The 22,118-nt window shown below is 35.9% G+C and overlaps 1 protein-coding gene across 4 annotated transcripts in view; it reads left to right on the forward strand.

Annotated features, from left to right (window-relative positions):
* Positions 1 to 22,118, forward strand: part of DNAAF4 (dynein axonemal assembly factor 4) — a 105,639-nt gene that overhangs the window by 68,766 nt on the left and 14,755 nt on the right. For 3 of the 4 annotated variants that reach the window (XM_072615971.1, XM_072615981.1, XM_072615988.1), the window contains 3 exons: positions 78 to 187; positions 12,676 to 12,829; positions 16,513 to 16,618. In XM_072615971.1, the coding sequence (XP_072472072.1) occupies positions 78 to 187; positions 12,676 to 12,829; positions 16,513 to 16,618 (370 nt within the window). The remainder of the gene's footprint in view (positions 1 to 77; positions 188 to 12,675; positions 12,830 to 16,512; positions 16,619 to 22,118) is intronic. The other variant, XM_072615996.1, reaches the window with a different exon arrangement.

Below are 22,118 nucleotides of genomic sequence, written 5' to 3' on the forward strand. Positions count from 1 at the left end.
AAAAGCGAAAATCTGGAAGGAATTGCTTCCGAAATGTGAGTATTGTTTTTTTTGCGAGTATTTATTTCTTCTCACAGTGGTTACACAAACAGGCAGAGGCACGAAGGATAATGAATGAAGATATTCCTGAACTCCATGATTTAAAAGAAGAAGAAAAGAATCCAGAATGGTTGAAGGAAAAAGGAAAGTAAGTTTGAACTATCTTTGAGAGATTTAAAATTATTTCCTGAAGATCTTGCACAATTTTATCTGGTTAATCAAAAACGTTGATTCCTATTTAAGAAGAGAAACTCTATAGCATACACAACATATGGAATTTGTAGAATTGTGTAGTTCAAGTAATGGTGGATATTTGTGTTATTCTGTGCCAGGCACTGTGAATACAAAGAAAAAAACTGAACAGTCCCTGCCCTCCAGAAAATTTTATTCTATCCTAAATCAATACCATGGGCACAAGTGGCCCCAAACCTATGTGTATTATTATCCCGGAATCTTTGATCAAGAGTGGTTCCAATCCATCTTCTTAGAAGAATTACGTTATGTGTAGAATTTATACCTAAAAGATAACTTCAGGTTACTTACATGAGCTATTTGTCATGTTGCCTTTTAAAAATTATTATTACAAACAATATCCATGGGGAAAGACAAATTTCAAATAGACAAGAACAAAAAAGATTATAATACAGTTGTATTTGAAACCATAAACTTTTGTTTATTGCTTAGTTTTTAAAATATGCACATTGACTTTCACAAGATGTCCACTTCTCAACTTTCTTCTGTATATTCAACCATTTTTGTTGTTGCTATGGATTATTTGAAGTAAAAGAGACATGTGTCATGCTTAGGTTCAGAACTATTAAAACAACATATTTATTCTACTTTGCGTCATACAGATGGAGTGGTTTCCTGGACCATTGAGGTCAAACAAACAGAAATAGGGAGGAGTGTGGGTGCAGCAGCACTAAACCAAACATAAGGATCCCTGTGAACATATATTAACCTTGGGAACCACATAGTGATATTACCTATGTTATATTTTAATTATTTTGTTAAATATTTCTTAATTACATTTTAATCTGATTCAGCTGTACTGAGAAGTGTTCCATGGGCCGTGTGTTTTGACACCTCTGTTCTAAACCATGTAATCAAAGAGTTCTGAGTAACAAACATGATCTGGTAGCTTTTGGACCTTCTCAAGCAGAATCTAGGCAGTAATTTTTATTTTAGTGTCTGTGCAGTTAAGAATTTTTTACCTCAAGGAAGTAATACTCAAAAGAACCTTTTGTGTTTTTAACAACATAGGAGGTAACATGTAGTTTCAAGGACCCTCTGATGTGATTCTTAACAGTTACAAATTTCTAAGCAAACAGTTTTAGTTTCTTTTTGCATTCTCTGAACAAATGGCTTTTGGTTCATGTTTATCACACTTTCTTCCTCTTTCCTATTTTGTACACACACAGTAGAGCCTGGAATCAGCTTGAACTCTTAATTTCACAGATTCTCTAGAGTTGCCTTCTTTGTGCCTAATCAATACTATGAGGCCTAAATTTTAATATGAGATTTCTTATTCCTCATATTCTCTATTTCCAACTATAGATATGTATGTATGTATATACACACATATATACATACATATGTGTATATGTGTATCTTTGTGTGTATGGATATATATATGTGTTATATATAGTTATATAACACACACACACACAGTATTGTTGAGCACTGGAAAGAAGTTTCCTTTCCCATAGTTTAAAGCAAACTAATTTTTCTGGCTGTTTCAGTCTGTGTGGAATTGGGGAGGGGTATTTCTGGAATTTCTGGCCTTAGAATCCTCTGAATCAATTCATGGACAAAATGTTAATCTGCAGGCTCCCTTTGATGAACTCCTTAACTAACATCACCATTCTTGAACACATGAATTATTAAAACCTTGGTACCTTCACTAGTTAGGAAATGACTGATTTTTATGTGTTAGAGTTGTTTGAGCACACACTATTTTCTCAGGCTTTAAAATTTATATTTTTGTTTCTTTCTCTCTCTATTTCCTATATCTCAACCCACCCAGAAAACCATCCATTATTTAAAAAAGAACGAAAAAGAAAGAAAAAATCAGTTCAGAAAGTTAGCGAACACACCAATATTCATAGTCCCTCTACTTCTGAAAATAAGGAAAAATGGTTTATTCCTTATATTTTTAGGGTCATGTATGGTCTTTGTGATTACACAGCATCAGTTATAGTATTTGTTATTATTGGTCTTTCCATTTATATTATTTTTCCTGGTTATGCTTGCTTTACTTTGGATCAGTTCATATGTCTTCCCATGACTCCTTGAATTCTTCATATTCATCACTCTTCATGGCATGGCAATATTCTATTACATTCATGAACCACAGTTTGATTAACCATTCCTCAGCTGATGGGCATCTGCTCTTATTTTCAATTTATTGATACTAGAAAAAGTGCTGCTGTAGTTATCTTAGTATATATTGGACCTTTCTTTCCATTATTATCCTCCTTGAGGGATATGCCTGTTACTGGGATCTCTGGGTCAAAAGGTGTGGACATTTTAGTTACTTTTTTTAAAGCATAATTCTGAATTGCTCTCCAGCATAGTTGTGACAATTTATAACTCCATCAATGCTTCATTAGAGTGTTAGAGTTAGTATTAACTTCATTAGAGTTAGTATTTTTACTAACTGACTCTTCCAACTTTTATCATCTTTGGCAGTTTGCTGAATGTGAGGTAAACGCTTGGAGTTGTTTGATTTGTATTTTTATTATTATTGTTAAGGGCAGGCTTGACATCAGCATACTGTGATGAAATAAGGCATTTATAGATCATTGAACAGTTAACCAAAGGAGGCTCATATAGCCTTAACATAACAAAGACATGTAACAAGAATCTAGTAGCGCTTAGCACTACCATCCCCCTCATCTTCATATGGAGATGTGTCTATTTAGCAGGGCAAGGTATGGTGATAATCACTCAGCTATTCTGATTAGAACCAGCACTGTGGACCTTATAGGCCCTAGTTGACCAGGAAATCAAATCAGCACAACCAGGAAGCTTTGTTAAGGAAAGCAAAGCTGGAGTCTTGCCCTGTCCTTGGACTAATTAAACCCAAGCTTTGTTATCTTGTAAGGAAAATCTAGGCTACCTATAGTGTAGGGAGCAGCCCTAGTAGATGTTGGTGCTATCACAATTAGTGATTGGAACAATTTTTCATATGCTCGTTTATAGTTTGTAATTCTCTTGAGAAATCATTGTTCTTACCCTTTCACCACTTATCAGCTGAAGAATGTTTTTTGATCTTAATATATTTATATTAGTTCCCTATATATTTTGGTTTTCAGACCCTTATCAGAGACATTTATTACTAAGATATTTTTCCAGTGAGTAGCTTCTTATCCTAGTTGCACTGACTTTGTTAATGTAAAAACTTTTAAAAGTCATGTTATCAAAATTATCTGGTTTATCTTTTGTGATTTCTTATATCCATTAATTACTTGAGAGTAGACTTTATTTGTTTTTATGTATGCATGTATCCCTGACACCTAGCACAGTGCCTGGCATTTAGCAGACACTTAATAAAGGCTTATTGAATGATTGATTGGATCAAAAAGTTAATAATTCTCCTAGTAATTTTAACTGTGAAAAGTGGCTGATCTTGTTCTTTTCTAATTTTTAATAGTATAATCTTGCATTTTCTTATTCAGTTAAGGTGTCTTTTAATCTTGTAGCTACAAGGGAAGAACCAGACCACAAGCATGCTAATGGGTGCCATAACCATCTCTTTCCTGAGCTAAGTAAAAGCCCTAATTTTATAGTTTTCACACTGGTTTGAAAAGATGAAGAAATAAGTAAGCAAGGTACAGAGTAGAGTACTGTAGGTACAGTTGGGAATAAGTAATATATTAACAGGATATGGTTATGGCACAGTGAGTAGGAGCTTTCCATTATTATAACAGAGATGGGAAAGTTTCCCATGGGAAACATGGTTTCCCATAGTCCTTCAATGTCCTAACCATACATGGCCCTTTGCAGTTATAACGAATACAAATACAATACAAATAAGAAGGCTAGAAGAAGCCTGAATCTGCCTAACCTCTCTATCCTTATCATAGCAGTTTCAGGGATGCATAGTAACACTGACAAACTCTCATAAGGTATTCCATTGTCTGCTGCAAGTATAAGGATTTTACTGTGATAAGGGAAAGGAACATTGTCATAATATTAAATTATCCTTTCAGGATAGTAATAGTAATTTAATAGTAATAGATTGAACTTCCATTGGCATATTGGAATGAGATTCCTCACCTGTGTTTGATCTGGGTAAAAGGTCAGGGATCCTTTTGGAAGAGTCATTTTGTGCATTATAATTTTCAAATACTCTAGGCCAATAGTAGCCAGAGCTGGGGTCTAACAGAAATGGAAGTTTTCCTACTTAAAATGGAGAAATAGAATAGGGAGTTTTTGCCAGGGGCCTATCAGGGTTGTCCCCTCAAACTTTTTAGCAGTCTATATCCACCTGAAACTGGTTTAAATTCGAATATAAATGAATGAATATAAATATGAATATAAAACTTCCTAGGTGGATGCCCTTTGACATTTTCCCCTTACATGGAGATTTGCTGATTTGTCAAAATAAACATTTTTACCAGGGTCAAATGAGGTCACAGCAATAAACAAGTTAAACTTATTGACCAAGGATAGTCTTTCTCACATAGCATATTCCAGTGCTTACAATTAAAACTAGAGGCAATAATCTTTAAGTTACAACTTAAGTACTAGCAGATATTGGTATTGGTTTATCATTGGCAATATCATATATGACAGTGGCTCATTATACTCACCTTTTATATCAATGAAGCTTGTACAAAGCCTTTCTAAAAGCTTTCATCTGTTCCCATTATCTTTCTGATCTTCTAGCTCTCATTCATATATACACTCCATACCAGATACCTCTTGTTATACACATTCCAAAGTAATTATCAGTTGTCAAAATGAACAATCACAAAAATAAAATGACACTGTATATCACAAAATTAGCAATTTAAATATTTTATAGAACAGGGGTTCTTAACTCACAGGCTATGAAACTGTTTTATAAATAATTTTGATAATTTTACTTCAATAGAATTGGTTTCCTTTGTGTTCCTGTGTATTTTATTTTATACACTTAAAAAAAACTTTGTAAAAAGTGTCTACAGCTTTACCAAATGGCCAAAGACATGAAAAAATGTTTAGAAGGTTTGCTGTAGGCAACGTGTTTCACGTTTTGACTATGTTCCAAATATTTACAGTTCTTATGGACTTGACTGTTTTTGAGATAAACTATTTTTTGTTTTCTTATGCTGTGGTTTATGCTCAAAGGTGGTACTGCCTGCTTATTATAGCAAAAGAAAAAAATTCTTAAAATTACAGCATCATAAATTTAGAGCTGAAAGGGACCTTACAGGCCAGAAGATCTAAATGAATTTAGCATCAATTAAATTTTCAGTATATCAATAGACATATAATTGGCACTCTCATATTATGTGTGGTAGAGGGGAAAAGAGTTTTAAGTGTTGGAAGATGGGAATGATGCTCAGATATCTTTATATACTTAGTATGGAGGGAAATTATTCAAACAGATAAGTTCTTATCCAGCTATGTTTTAAAAATTCATGTCACTTTTTAGTAACAACTAATCGGAAACTTTAAAATCCAAAAATCAATTTTTAAATCACAATGTTAAGAAAATTATGACTGTTTTGGTTGTCAAGCTTCTGCTTCAACAGAAACACTCCTAGAGATACAGAATCAGAAGTTAATGAGATTTTATTTCCTTGTTGAGACCAGGGGTTCTTAATTTCAAGTCTTGAACTTGATTATTTTTAACAGCTGAATTTCAATATAATTGGTTCCAATTTCCTATACTACTTATCAAGACAAAATTAACTCATTATGTTATATACATCTAAATATTAAAATGTCATTTGCCAGAGGGAAAGGGTGCCGTGTTCCCAGAAAAATGTTTGTGTTATGCGGTGGATTCAACAAATAGATGGTTTCCAAGTCACAGCATCTGTGAGACTAAACACAAGTCATTAGCAGTCTCCCCAGTTCATAAGAGGATGACTCAGGTTTAAAGACATAGTTTCTTAACAATAAAAATCTGTGAAATAATCGAGTAATTGAAAATAAACAAAGCAATAATAATGGTGTTGATACGTTGCCTTACAGTTTTCACAGCCCTTTACACATGTATTATTACATTCAGCCCTCACAAATAACCCTGTGAGAAAAGTACTACAGTCTTCAAATGAGGAAATTTAGGATCAAAAGTTCAAGGTCTGTTCTTGGCCACAGTGGCATCAAAGGAAGAGTTTGAAACCAGATCTCTTAGTCCAAGCCTGTAATTCCTTTGTTGTCTTCAGTATTACATTGTTAATATTTGAAGAAGCTAAAATTCTCAATGTTAAAAATGGTTGCATTTTCAGTGTTACATGTTGGAATTGATATGTCTAGCTTCTCCTTTAAAACATTTCTTGGAGTTCTACATTCAAGAGGGACTTTTATGTAATATCAAGATTTAAAATTCTCTTAACCTGTTTCTTTTAAAATAAGAATTACATCTTCAATTATCAAAATTTTCTGTTTCACTTATTTTTACATTTATATTGAGAATGCACAGATCCAGTCTGCTTGATAACTTAAGAACACCACAGGTGTATAGTTATAGCATTTCAGATCACAGCATTTAAAATTCTAATATCCTAGTTCCCATAGAGATATTAATTCTCCAAAGGTGTATTTTGTCATGAAGCTTTTTCTGCACTGGGTCTAAATGGAAGAAGGTAAGATACTATAAATGCATCTGTTTGTACATGACAATTATATAATTTTCATCAAATGCCAGAATGTACTACAGTGCCTCCTTAACTGTATTCATGACTATACGAAAGAGACTGGCCTAATAATCTTCATGTGAAAAACTAAATTGATTATGTCCTTTGTCCAATGACATGCCCACCACCCATGTAGAAATTAATTAGCGAACCTTCATTGAATAATCAGCGTTGATAGACAGTGATCAGACACTAGAGTTGAACTGGAGGAAGACAGTGAGTTGGATTGCATTTGGGAAATTGCCCAGCATTTTTTTTAGTTGCATAGCCTGTTATTGGCATCTTAAAAAAAGGGAGGTGTTGTACAACATGGGCAACAATTGAGTCAACTGGAGATTGATTATATTCTAATGAAGATCATTTACACATGCAGTTTTCATTAATAAAACAAGCCCTTCGATTTCATTTGTTTACAATTTACCAAACTATTTTGAAAGTTCGATATATGTGCCCAGGTCTGCAAAGAGTACATATTTAAAATATGGTAAATGCTTTATGGGTTGCTTTTGAAGGATCATCTTTGATGCCAGCCTTCGAACAAGAAAGCATTCTATGAGTTGAAGGTCTAAACCTACTTTGTAGTTCAATTTTATTTTATTTTATTAATTCTCTCCCTCCCACCTTCCTTCCCCCACAAAGAAAAAAGAAAAACAAAATCTACTTACAAACATGTGTAGTGGAGAAAAGCAAATTCCCACATTAGCCATATCCAAATATGTAGGTGTATATGTGTACATGTACATGTGTACACACACATATATACATATATATGCTTCAATCTGCATTTCAAGTTCATTCACCTCTGTCTGGAGGTGGGAAACATTTTTCATCATGACTTCTTTAGAATTATGGGTGGTCATTGCATTGATGAGGGTTTCTCAGTAATGTTGTTACTGTATGAATTGTTCCAATTCTACTTACTTCACTTTGCCTAAATCTTCCTATATCTTTTCTGAAACCATTCCCTTCATCATTTCTTAAAGGTGCAGTAGTATTCCATCACATTCATATACCATAATTTTTTCAACCATTTTTCAACCTTGTAAGTTTCCAATTCTTTGCTACCACAAAAATGACTGATAGAAACATTTTTGCACTCAAGTCCCCCTCTTTTTTCCTTTGATCTCTCTAGGGTATAGACCTAGCAGGAGCAATGCTGGGTCAAATAATATACACAGCTTAATAGTTTTTTGAGAATAGTTCCAAATCGTTATCCATAACGTGCATCATTGTATCTCTCTAGACCCTCCAGGACCTGCCTCCTTCCTTTTATGTTAGCTTTGCCATTCTGAGGGGTGTGAGGCAGATTTGTTTTAATTTGCATTTCTGTAATTATTTAGAGGGATTTGTCTAATTATTAAGGACTTAGAACGTCTTCCCACATGGCTATTAATAACCTGGATCTCCTCTGAAAACTGCCTGTTTATATCACCCTACCATTTATCAATTAGGTAATCACTCTAACTCCTATAGATTTGAATGAGTTCCTCATATATCTTAGAAATGAGACTATTATAGCAATAATTGCTCCAAAGATTTTCCCTCTGGTTTCCATATTCTTTTCTAATTTTGGCAGCATTGATTTTGTCAGAAATTTTGTTTTTATGTAATCAAACTTTTCCACTTTATCTCCAATGAGCCTTTCTATCTTTTGTTTGGTCATGAACTCATTTCCTATCTATGGATCTGACAGCTAATTTTTTCCATGTTCCTCTAATTTGTTTGATATTACCCTTTATGTCTAATTTATGTACCCATTTGGAGCTTGTTTTTTGATGGTATGAGGTGTTGGTCTATACCTAGTTTCTGCCATATTGCTTTCCAGTTTTCCCCAAAAACAGTTTTGACAATTTTTGTCAAAAAAGTAAATAGCCAGGATCCTTGTATTTATCAAACACTAAGTTACCATGCTCATTTCTTTATGTTTGCTCTGTACCTAAACTCTTCTGCAGATTAACCTCTCTATTTCTTATCTAGTATGCCCCACATAGTTTTGATGATTATAAGTTTTTAGTATGATGTGAGGTTTGGTACTACTCAGTACTTTTCTTCCTCTTTTTATTTCCCATTAATTTTCTTTATATTCTTGACCTTTTGTTCTTTCAGATAAACTTTTTTATTAGTTTTTTCTCTTGTTGTTTGGCCTTCCTTCTCAAACAGGACCATGATATCAGGTAGGTAATGCCATGACATGCAAGTGAATTGAATTTAAGTAAGAGAGGGATGTGCAAAGTCACCAACCTCACTTTCTATAATGTTTCCATAAGGTTAATGGTGGGTGGGGGGAAGAGTTAAAGATCCCCATTAATAGGCCTTAACCTTTTGTTAATTTCTATTGAGGCACTGGGTCAGAGGGTGGTGCCCTCCCCCCACCCTGAAAAGTGCATAAATACTGAGGTGAGGTTTTACTTTGGGGCTTATTCGTTGTAAGTGTTTGTTTGGCCAGATGCTAAGGAGCACCCCAGCCTCCCCCCCTCCAGCCCCCCCCCCCCCCCATATCTCCACTTTGAAAACCCAGATGTTGGTACTTCTATCTCTGGTAACTCTGTATTATGTAGTGGTCAGATAGTTGGATCTGTCTGTTGATCTGTGATGTATGTATTGCTGATGGTCAGACAGTTGGAAGCCCTATCAGTCTTTATTTCTCTGTTTGTATTTTCTCTGTTAGTGAATGTAATTAAAGAAGATTTCTGAACCCCCCAAAATTGCTTTCCTTTTAGAAAAGCAGATCTAAGAATCTGTGCAGTAGGCTGTCCTGTGTATGCTGGGGTGCTTACTGCTACACTTTCTCCTCCAGAGCCATCTGGGTCCAGTGGCAAGATGTAGATCAGGACAACTGGAGAAGGTCCTAGATGCAGTGGAAGACCTTAGCCCTTTTAAGCTGAAACTTCTATGGTTTGTTCTTTCATCCACTCATTTTTTAGGATTATGTTAGTTTCCAATTTTAAATCTTTGCTTGAGAGGCCATTTATTGAATATAATTAATATTGCATTATGGTTGCTAAAAGATGCATTTAATATTTCTGCTTTTCTGCATTTGTGAGATTTTATTGCACATGTGTATTGTAGTTTACTGTCATCTACTTACACAAAGCATACATTGGTTCACTATCCTCTTAAATCTCCTGCAATTTTGGTCCTTCAGAGATTTTGGTGTTCTATGATTCAGAACCACACAGCAGCACTAGGATACAACTGGATTTTTAAAAATTATACATGTGTGTATGCCACTAAGAAGTTTGGGATGATTCTAAGTTCTGGCCTGTGGCTGCCATGGCTGCAGTGCCTTGTCCTCTTCCTATGCTGTTCTCTGTACCTCATTCATCCTTGTACCCCAAAGTTAGCACAGGCTCCCAGAGGTCCACTGGAGTAGTCTGCCAGGAAATGAGTTGTGCTGGGAGTTGATATATAGCCTCAGGTTCTCAACTGAATATACAACTAGAAAGTTGATTTTCACAAGCATAGGCCACCAAATGACCTGCTAGACTAATTTTTTGCAGGATATACTTATTATGGGTCTTGTACTTCACATGCTTACAAAAAAATGTATTCATCTATTACCAAGTGAATATTTGTCATTGGGCCCTCCCATCATGTGCCCCTAACTTGATGTGTACTTTTCAGCGTGGCGATTATATATGTAAGTATATGTATATACATAAATGTGTATTCTGCATGTATATATTTTATATACACATGTGTGTATATTTTATATCAAAGATAATATTACATATAACATTATTAACACATATTTATGTCTGTGTTCTGTATATATAGTGTATGTTATATATGTAATTGTAGCAGCATTATCCTGACACACATCCAGGATGACCTACTGGCACAGGTTCTTAGATCTGTTTTTCTAAGGAAAGCAACTTAAAAGGGGGTGTGGCAAACAAGGAGGGAGTTCTGTTTCCACAGGGCTAAAACTCATCCCCAGCTTTAAGTGATCAGAGTTGTGACCTAGCATGGTCAGGTTTAAAAGGTCAGCAACTTGTGTGCAAACTTGACGAGCTGTTTTAGGGGAAGCCTATCAGAGAGGAGAACATGAAGTCACATGGTCAGTGGATGGTGTGGTGGGAAGTCCAAACTTTGGAACAGTATAAAGGGCTTGCATTGGTCTGAACAAATTATAGTCTTCCTGTGGCCTTACTTGGGAACTACTGTTCATTCGGGGAAATGAACATAAAGATTAATAAAACTTTCCAGATTTCACAAGTATTGAGAAAATCAAAAGATAGCAGAATATCTCCCAGGCCTTCTGTCTAATTAGACTCCCTCTATGATCCCTGATAATAATGAAGTTCTGAGGGGATACATATATTATCTCCTCATATAATAATGTAAACAGTTTACCTTTTTCTGTTTCTCTTGGTTCCTGTGTTTGTATGTTACATTTTCTACTCATCTCTGTTCTTTTGATAAGGAATGGTTGAAAGTACTTCATTTTGTAAAAGATCAACTTTTTCTCCTAAATGTAGGATTATACTCAGTTTTTCTTAGTTGTAAGCCTAGATCTTTTGCCTTCTGGAATCTCATATTCCAAGTTCTCCACTCCTTTTAATGACTCATCAGTTGATGGTTTGTGTGATCCTGACCATGGTTTCCTTCTTTCTGACTGCTTGCAGTACTTTTTCTTTGAACTATGAGCTCTGGATTTGGGCTGTAATATTCCAAGGGAGAATTTCACTGGTTTATGAGAATTTTCAGTTATGGTTCGACATAAACTAATATGATTGAACTATCGTATACTATATGCCTTATTTTATTTGTTGCAGTAAGCACATTTTAAAGCTGATGATACTGAATGGTTTTTTTTTCAAAATTAGTTAATATAAATCACTGCAACAACTTTTAAGACTTTCCCAAAAGAATCAGGTTTTATAAGATCTCGATTTGTGCAAGTCACACTAAATTTAATTTATGTTCAGGCTGTGACTCAACAGTGATTTCACCAAATTATCCTGCTACTTATGAAGCTGTCATTTGCCATTATTCTTTCGCTGTTTTACTTTTAAAAGAATACACGTGTTGCACGCACAGCATCACAAACCTAACGCCTCGCTTGATGTCATCTTGCTTTTACGTCTTGTTTAAAGTCACGGTGGCTGACTTTGCGGGTCCAGTGTTGGCTGTGCCCACATTCCCTTATTGCAGGTCATGTTGGACAAGTCTGACTGGAGTAAACCTATTCCAGTGCAAAGGGATGCTTGTTGAGGTGAGCCGAATCAGGAGAACACTCTACACAGTAACAGCGACGTTTTGTGACGACCAGCTTTGTTAGACTTAGCTCTTCTGAGCAGCGCAGTGCTCTAAGACAATTCCAAAAGACTCATGATGGAAAATGTCCACATCCAGAGAAAGAATACAGATCGAAGCTTACTATGTGAATGTGTACCATTAACAGCATTTATCAATATACATCCACATTGCACTTCTACTTTTGGCAAAGTACTTTCCTTTTCATTATTCTTCATTATATCCTCATTAATTAGTAAAGTTCTTGGAACATATTAAGCACTTCTATGTTTATTCTGAGTTGTGTTTACAAGTGTGTCATTCTGCTACTTTTAAAGATGACACAATAGATGCTCATGTTTTATTTCTCCTATACATGGGGCATTCTGAAAAGTCTTGGTGCAGTTTTTATCTTTTTTATTTAAAGAGAATTTCAAGAGCATTGGCCATCCTAAAATTAAATATTTCTTATGAATATCCATGTACTCCTAGTTAATCTTAATCATTTGTTACTTACTGTTCTTTTTAATTATCGTTTCATTAGCAAATTGTTTGGAATGGAAAACTACCTGGCAGCCATTAATGCTTATAACTTGGCAATCCAATTAAACAACAAGATTCCATCCTTGTATCTGAATCGTGCTGCTTGTCACCTCAAACTTAAAAACCTACACAAGACAATTGAGGATTCTTCCAAGGTAGATTGTCATAATAGTTTATGTTGTTAATTTTCTATTTATTTATAGCTTTTCATGATAATTTTAAATAATTGAGGTTTTAAGGACATTGTGTTTGCTAGAACTCATTAAATATCATTTTTAAAATAGAGCAAAAGTTGAAGGCCTCACACTTGTTAGAAATTTGCTGATCTCTGAGATCAGTAAATCTATTAAAGTAACACATTTTTTTTCCTACTGATCTATGTTTTCTTGAATACAGATCATAAACTTGTCTGTAACTTACAGCCTTTGGGAGCTGTTGGGGCTTTAAGACGTTAAGTGACTTGCCTGTGGTCACATAGATAAAAATGTTATTAATATCATAGTATAATAAATTTTAGAGCTAGAAGAGAGCTTTTAAGGATAGTCTTTATTTTACAGAAATTAATCTAATAAGGTCACAACGGTAGTAAATGGCAGAGTTGGGATCTGAATCCAGGTCCTCTGACTCTAAATCCAGTGTTCTTTTTACTTCATTATGTAAAGAGATAGGACTTTAGCCTGGGTTTTCAGGACCCTAGGGCCATCCCTCTACTACACAATGCTGCCTCTCTACAAAAATACATACATTCATATGTATGTGTATGTGAGACTAAGCACTTCAGCTACTTAACATTCAACCCGTATTGACTATCTCATGTGTGCATGGCACCATGATGAAAAAAAGACTATCTTTGTAAATTTTCCAAACCCACATGGGAATACTGAAGTGTAGAATGTAACCACAAAGGGGTCACAAAGAGTTGGGCACAACTGAAATAACTGAACAACAACAACATAAAGCTGTGGAAAAGTTAATGTACAATAGAAATTATTTTCCTTGCACCGCCATTAGGATTCATCCAGGCTTATCTGGGCTCTGGAAAGCAGCCAAAAATAATTCATCTGGAATACTTTTCTTTGTTGGGGGGCACAGCTGGAGAACAGGTTCTTTGTTGGGGGGAAGGGTATGCTACTTCCTGTAAGCTACAAAGACATCTCTCATCCACATTCATTTCGCTACTAGAAGCAGCTGGCCTATATGTCAAAAGAAACTGACCCTTGTTCCATCTCGGATGTACTTGAAATGGCCCAGTAGTTCATAGTCATTTGGCCAGGATCTAACTCCTTGCAGTACCCAAAGATGACAATGTAAACAATTTGCCATATATGTAGCATTGAAATCCTAATTAGAGATTTGGGCACAAGCTGCATTTCATATTTTCAACATAGTATAATTTTATTACTATTAATTGAAATTATTGTGCTACACCTTTGTAGAAATAGTGTCTAGTACTTTATTACCTGCCTCATCAGTTAACCGTACGGTAATATCAAGTTTTTGTCATATGTATCAGTGACATTAGTTCCACAGTATTTATATATCTATATAATATATAAAGCTATAAATAACTTTATTATTTTTATCTCAATCTGTGCATCAGTTGTTTGAAAATTACAATTACATGTAGACATAATGTGATTCACTCTCCTGTTTTCCTGAGTTCAATAGGATATATACAGAATAGAAACTGCTAGGATAATTATTAGTTTTCTTTTTCTCCACTTACAGTCTGGCAGATATTTTACTGTCTGCCAGGGACTGTGTTCATGGCAGCCATTTCATTGCTAATCAGACTCCTTATATTAACCAGTTGAGATTCTGGAATAAAGACAGAATGAAAATGTGAGTCTGGAACTAAATATACCCTTGTTGAATATTAATAAATGATATTGTACTCTGCATTTAAGCATGCCTACCAGAAATAATTTTATTTAATTTGACATTAATCCACATTCAAGTCATTTTTAGCTTGGGGAGAAAAATATACTAACTAGCATAATTTTCCCATGCTTTGTGGCAGGATTCTCTGCTTCACAAGTTTAGGTAACATTTATAGGACTCTTAAACAAGGAAAAGATTCAGAATGTATCTTGAGTTAACAGGATTTGTTGCACAACCCAGTTGCTGTCTCATTCCTCTTGGACCAGGTCCCATGAGGGAACCAATAGTTTTCGTCCCAATGATCTATCTCATTTGTGAATAGGAGGTGGTGAGAGTGCCAGTCTTGGGTGGAATAGAAGAGGGCACTTCCCCTGGAGTTAGACCCTAATTTAATTCCTGCAGGGGATAAAAAGAGGACATTACTCTTTAATCCATTCATTTTTTTTTTCTTTTTTCCTGACCTACTGCCCACCTTTGCAAGGAGCTTTTCTCAGGAGCTGTGAAGGGGCTTTAGAAAAAAATTCCTTAACATTATTAGTTTTAAGGGAAATAAGATTTTAAGTATGCTTCTATACTATGTATCAGGGGAATTAAAAAAAACTGGAGTTGCACTTATGCTATTAAGAAAAGCAAAAATAAAAGTTTCCATTTTCAAGACAGATAAACAGGGAAACAACATTATTCTTAGTGGAACCACAGACAATAAATAAATATCTGTACTAAACATATATGCACCAAATGGCATAGCATCTAAATTCTTAAATGAAAATTTAATTGAATTACAGAAAGACATAGTAAATAATTGTCAGAAACTTAAATAATCCTCTCTAGAATAAGACAAATCTAAGAGGGAATGAAATACTACACAATTGAACTACTGGAAAATTTAGAGCTAAAAAGAATTACAGTGACTGACAAATAGGAACATTAAAGAATTTAATACCTATTTCTCAGCATCACATGATACTGTAATAAAACTGTACAAAATATTAGGGTGCAGAATTTTAAATATAAAAAAGCAGAAATGCTCAACACATCCTTTACAGACCATAATGTAATAAAAATACTAATTAATATGCAGAACACAAGCAAAAGATAAAGACTTAAATGGAAACTTAATAATGGCATTCTAAATAATGAGTGGGGCAAAGAACAAATTGTAGAAGCAATAACCGTGTAAAAGAGTATGATGTTGATGAGACAACATTTCACAGTTTCTTGGATACAGCTTAGATGCAAAAGAAAAACAAATTCTCGGAAAACATACATTAACAAAATAAAGAAGAGGATTAATAAATTGAATATATTTCATTTTGAATATGATTTCTCATTTTAAAAACTAACAAATCAACAAACCCAAACAAGTTCATAATAACTCACAGATTTTAATATAGTTCACTGAAGATCCAATGACAACAGATTTGGAGTTGAATGACAAGGGCTGAAATCCAAGCTCCACTATTTATTACCAGTGTAACGCTGTCTAAATTATTTCTCCTCTCACAGCCTTAGTTTTCTCATTTACAAAACGAAGAGCTTGAATTATATGATCTGTGGCCTTCTTCTAATTCCAGGGCCTGTGACTCCATGATGAACCTTGTTATATCACTGTCAACTCAGTAGCGCAAAGTAACACAAAAGGTTCCATAAAAGGGTCATTTTAACCCCCTGAGAACTGTAGTTAGATATGTTCTAAATCATAAGTCACATCATGAAAGAAATCTTCATGTGAATGTTAGCCTCACATTCTAAACAACTGGGTTTATTAAATACTTAATAAAGTTAATTTCTTTCCTGGCCAGGAAAATGAATGGGGATGTTGTGACCAAAGGTAGTATGAGAATTTGAAGTTAGTTTTGAATTTAGGCTTCTGGCCAGACTTTTGTTCAAGTTTAGATGGGAAATCTTTGGTCCTTCTATTTATTGTATATGTGTGTTATGTGTGTATGTTTTTAAGGCCCTGGAATTACTTACACCACATGTTGCAGACAATGCAAATGCAAGAATGAAAGCTCATGTGCGACGTGGAACAGCATTCTGCCAACTAGAGTTATATGTAGAAGGTGGGTGTTTGATTTAGTAGAACTGATCTTATTGCCAAATTAAATCTTGAATTATGTAAGTATTGATTTTAGAATACTGATAATTCAGTTACTTTTTTGTAGTTGCCAACTTTTCTTCAAAAATATTTCAGTTCGATTTAGATTTTTAAGAAAACAAAATACAGGGGCGGAGCCAAGATGGCAAAGTAAAAATAGGGACTTGTTAGAGCTCTCCCCACAAGCCCAGCGAAATCCCTGTAAAAAATGACCAAACAAATTCTAGAGCTACAAGACCCACAGAATGATGGAGTGAAGCAAATCTTCAGCCCAAGACAGCCTGGAAGGTCGACAGGAAGTGTCTAGCACTCCATGCTAGGAGCAGAACACAGTCCAGAATGTGCCGTGCCCAGCACAGACTGGGCCTGAGCAGGCCTTGGAGGGATTGAATCACTGGCACCTGTGGCAGTTTCCAAACTTCATGACCTGAAAATGCCGAGGACAAATTGGAAGATCAGTGAAAAAACTTGTGGGACCTCTGTGAGAGAGTAGAATATGGCCCCAGCCCAGGGTGGTGGAGGGGATGGATGAGCCAATGGTAATGGCAGCAGCAGGGAAAGATTGTGGGGGATCCAGCAGCTGACAGTACATCCCCCACCCCCACTGGAAGCAGAAAACTACCTTGACAAAGAGCTCTAAGGTCAAATAAATGTCTGTGGAAATGAGCAAAAACAGGAAAAAGAATCAGACTATAGAATCTTACTTTGGTGACAAGGAAGATCAAAATATAGAAAAAGAAGAAGACAACAAAGTCAAAGGTCCTCCATCCAAAGCCTCCAAAAAAATATGAATTGGTCTCAGGACATGAGAGAGCTCAAAAAGAATTTTGAAAATCAAGTAAAAGAAGGGGGGTGGGGGAGGTGGAGCCAAGATGGCAGAGTGAGAGGAACGACTCACTCAAGCTCTTGGACAAACTCCTTTGGATACCTCTGAAGGGAGAATTTGGCCCAATTTTGGAGGTGCGAAATCCAGTGGGAAACAGACTATGTCGGAGCCCAGGACAGACTGGAAGGTCCATGGGAAGGATCTGTTCTGCAGGGGTGAGCCCACAGCGCGCAGCGCAGCAGGCGCAGCAGAGCAGAGGGGCCCCAGGAAGCCTGAGAGCAGCAGGTGGAACTGGCAGAGCGGCATCCAAGGGTGGGAGACCAGCAGAGCAAAGCCAGTGAGAGCCACTGAGCGCCAGATATCAGCACAGCAGCTCCTGAGACTTCCAGCCCACATATTAAACATCAGTAAGTCACCTACTTGAACTTCCGGGAACCAGGATGGTGGAGTGATCAATAAATGCTCTCTCCTCCCCCCTTGATGACTGTGAAAGAACCATAAAATATTTCCCCAGAAAAATCCTGGATCTGCAGGAACAGCAGAGGGGGCAAATAGTCTCATAACACCTGAGGCTAGGGAAAATAGCTAAGGGGGATTCCTCTTACTGTGGCGGAGGCAAACTGGAAGGACTGAGGACCCAGGGTGGAGAAAACTTGCAGTAGGACCCAGGCAAGCCTCAGTGCCAGGAGAGGAGCCACAGGAGGGGTGGGAACCTGCACTAGCATCTAGGCATGCCTCAGCACTCCAGGGGAAGACAATAGGGCAGCTGGGATCACCATCCCATGAGCTTGCCTTTGCCTCAGTGCAGCTGAGGAGCTCTCCCATGACTAGGCCACCCCTCCCCCACTCTTAACAAGCTAACCCCAGGGCTGATCAGGGAAACACAAAACAAGAACCTGCTCTTAGCTTTTTCAAATGTCAGCTCAACATCAAGTTCTGCAGCTCCTAACTGAAAGAACTAGAAGCCACAACACACAATCAACATCATGAACAAGAAAAAGCAAAAGAAGGGTGAAAAAACCATAGAATCTTTCTATGGGGATAAGGACCAAAACACAAACACCAAAGAGGTCAATACTGAGACTGTACTTCCATCTGAAACTTCAGAAGGGACTATGAACTGCTCCCATGCACAAACAACTCTCCTGGAACAGCTGAAGAAGGAAATAGAAGAAAAACTGGCCAATGATTTTAAAATTATAAAAAAAGAATTCACTGATGAGAACATCTCTTTGAAAAGGAAAATTTAACAAATGGAAAAGGAAGTACAAAAATTAACTGGAGAAAATAACTCCCTAAAAGGAACAGTTAGTCAAATGGAAAAGGAAGCACAAAACCAAACTGGGAAAATTGGACAAATGGAAAAGGAAGTACAAAAATTAACTGGAGAAAATAACTTCTTAAAAGGAAAAATTGGACAGATGGAAAAGGAGATGCAAAAGTTAACTGAAAAAACAATTTGATAAAGATTAGAATTGGGCAAGTAGAAACTAATGACTCAATGAGACAGCAAGAATCAGTCAAACAAAATCTAAAGAATGAAAAGATAAAAGAAGAAAACGTAAAATATCTAATTGGAAAAACAACTGACTGGGAAAATAGATCCAGGAGAGACAATTTAAGAATTATTGGCCTTCCAGAAAGCCATGATGAAAAAAAGAGTCTGGACAATATCTTCCAGGAAATCATCAAGGAAAACTGCCCAGAAGTGCTAGATCCAGAGGGCAAAATAGTCATTGAAAGAATCCACCATTCACCTCCTGAAAGGGATCCCAAACTCAAAACCCCAAGAAATATCGTTGCCAAATTCCAGAATTGAAGGAGAAAATACCTCAGGCAGCCAGAAAGAAACAATTCAAATATCAAGAAGCTACAGTCAGGATCACACAGGACCTTGCAGCTTCTACAAGAAGTAGAGCAAAAATTGGGAAGAGAAATGAGAGTGATGCAAGAAAATCATGAAAACCGAGTCAACTTCTTGCTAAAGGGGACCCCCAAAAAAGCTGAAGAAAGTGACACATTAAAAATAGACTAGCCCAAATGGCAAAAGAGCTCCAAAAAGCCAATGAGGAGAATGCCTTAAAGAGCAGAATTGGCCAGATGGAAAAGGAAGTCCAAAAGCTCACTGAAGAAAAATAATTCGTTAAAGATTAGAATGCAGCAGATGGAAGCTAATGACTTTATGAAAAATCAAGAAATTATAAAACAAAACCTAAGGAAAGAAAAAATAGCAGACAATTTGAAATATCTCATTGGAAAAACAACTGACCTGGAAAATAGATCCAGGAGAGACAATTTAAAAAATTATTGGATTACCTGAAAGCCATGATCAAAAAAAGAACCTAGACATCATCTTTCAAGAAATTATCAAGGAAAACTGTCCTGATATTTTAGAACCAGAGGGTAAAATAGATATTAAAAGAATCCACTGATTGACTCCTGAGAGAGATTCCAACAGGAAAACTCTCAGGAATATTGTAATCAAATTCCAGAGCTCCCAGGACAAGGAGAAAATATTGCAAACATCCAGAAAGAAACAATTCGAGTATTGTGGAAACATAATCAGGATAACACAAGATCTAGCAGCTTCTACACTAAGGGATCAAAAAGCTTGGAATGTGTTATTCTAGAGGTCAAAAGAGGTAGGATTAAAACCAAGAATTACCCAATCAGCCAAACTGAGTGTAATACTTAAGGGGAAAAAAAAAATGGTCATTCAGTGAAACAGAGGACTTTCAAGCATTCTTGATGAAAAGACAGAGGTGAATAGAAAATCTGACTTTCAAACACAAGAAACAAGAGAAGCATGAAAAGGTAAACAGAAAAAAGAAATCATAAACGACCTACTAAAGTTGAACTGTTTACATTCCTACATGGAAAGACAATATCTGTAACTCTTGAGACTTTTCCCAGTATTAGGATAGTTGGAAGGATTATACGCATATAGACAGAAGGCACAGGGTGAATTGAATATGAAGGGATGATATCTAAAAAAATAAAATTAAAGGGTGAGAGAGGAATATATTGGGAGAAGGAGAAAGAGAGAAATAGAATGGGGTAAATTATCTCTCACATAAAAGAGGCAAAAAAAAAGCTTTTTTAATGGAGGGGAAAAGGGAGGAGGTGAGAGGGAAAGAGTGAACCTTACTCTCATTGGATTTGGCTTAAGGAAGGAATAACATGTACACTCAATTTCATGTGAAAATCTATGTTACACTACAGCAAAGTAGGAGTGAAGGGGATAAGTGGGGGGTGGAGGGGATGATACAAGGGAGGGCAAATGGGAGGAGAGGGTAATTAGAAGTAAACACTTTTGAGGAAGGACAGGGTCAAAAAAGAAAACAGAATAAATGGAGGGCAGAATAGGATATAGGGAAATATAGATAATCTTTCACAACATGACTGTTATGGAAATGTTTTGCATGACTACATATGTATAACCTATATGGAATTGCTTGCCTTCTCAGTGGGGATAGATGGGGAGGGAGGAATGGAGAGAAGTTGGAACTCAGAGTTTAAAAACAAATGTTAAAAATTGTTTTTACATGCAACTAGGAAATAAGACATACAGGTAGTGGGGTATAGAAATCTATCTTGTCCTACAAGAAAATAGAGTGGAAGGAGATGAGAGAAGTGAGGGGTATGATAGAAGGGAGGGAGGGCAGATTGAAGGAAGGGGTAATCAGAATGCATAATGTCTGGGGGTGGGATGAAGAGAAAATTTGGAACTCAAAATCTTGTGGAAGTGAATGTTGAAAACTAAAAAATAAATTAATTTTTTAAAATAAATAAAAAAATTAAGATTAAAAAAGAAAACAAAATACAAATGAGCAAAAAACACGGAAAATATAGATAATAAAAATGTAACTGGTAACAATAGTTATTTAGCATCTTTCTACAATGTAAAAATACAAAGAAGGGAGTACTGGGCTTATTTGACTATAATATATGTGTATGTGTGTGTGTGTGTGTGTGTGTGTGTGTGTGTGTGTGTGTGTGTGACCAAATTGGATACAACAGGAAAATTCCACTACTATGATTTGCAATATGGTTTCTATGTTTGAAAAAGTTGATTTGAGTCAACCACATCTACAATTTAACCCTCTATGTAAAGACCTAATCAGTGTGAAGAAATTAAATTACTTTTCATAGAAACTCAGGTAATAATAACTGGCATTTATTTATATAGCACTTTATGATTTACAAAATGCTTTACATACATCATGTCATATGAGTCTCACAACAACTCTCTGAAAGAGACTGTAAGTCTTAGTGCCCTGTTTTACCAAAAAAGGAAATAGAGGGTCAAAAATTTGCTAATAATTGCAAAGTTAAGTATCAGAGGTATGATTTGAAATCAAATATGATTTCAAGGCCAGCAGTCTATCTATCCCATGTTGCTTCAGGTGTTACCAACCAAGGGTAAAATTCTTCATAACATCCCTCTGAAGTTAGACATTTATTAGGAAGATAACGAAGGTAACTGTGAGAGGGGTGAGGCTTAAAGACATGAAATGAGTTAAAAGGCTATTACATAAGTCCAGGTAAGAGGTAATAAGTTTTTGAACAAGGATGATGACTGTAAGTGAAAATGAAGGAAGAGATTTGAGAGACTGGGGAAGTAGACTTGACATATATT

This window comes from Notamacropus eugenii, chromosome 1, assembly GCF_028372415.1.
Source record: "Notamacropus eugenii isolate mMacEug1 chromosome 1, mMacEug1.pri_v2, whole genome shotgun sequence".
In the NCBI taxonomy this organism is placed as follows: domain Eukaryota; kingdom Metazoa; phylum Chordata; class Mammalia; order Diprotodontia; family Macropodidae; genus Notamacropus; species Notamacropus eugenii.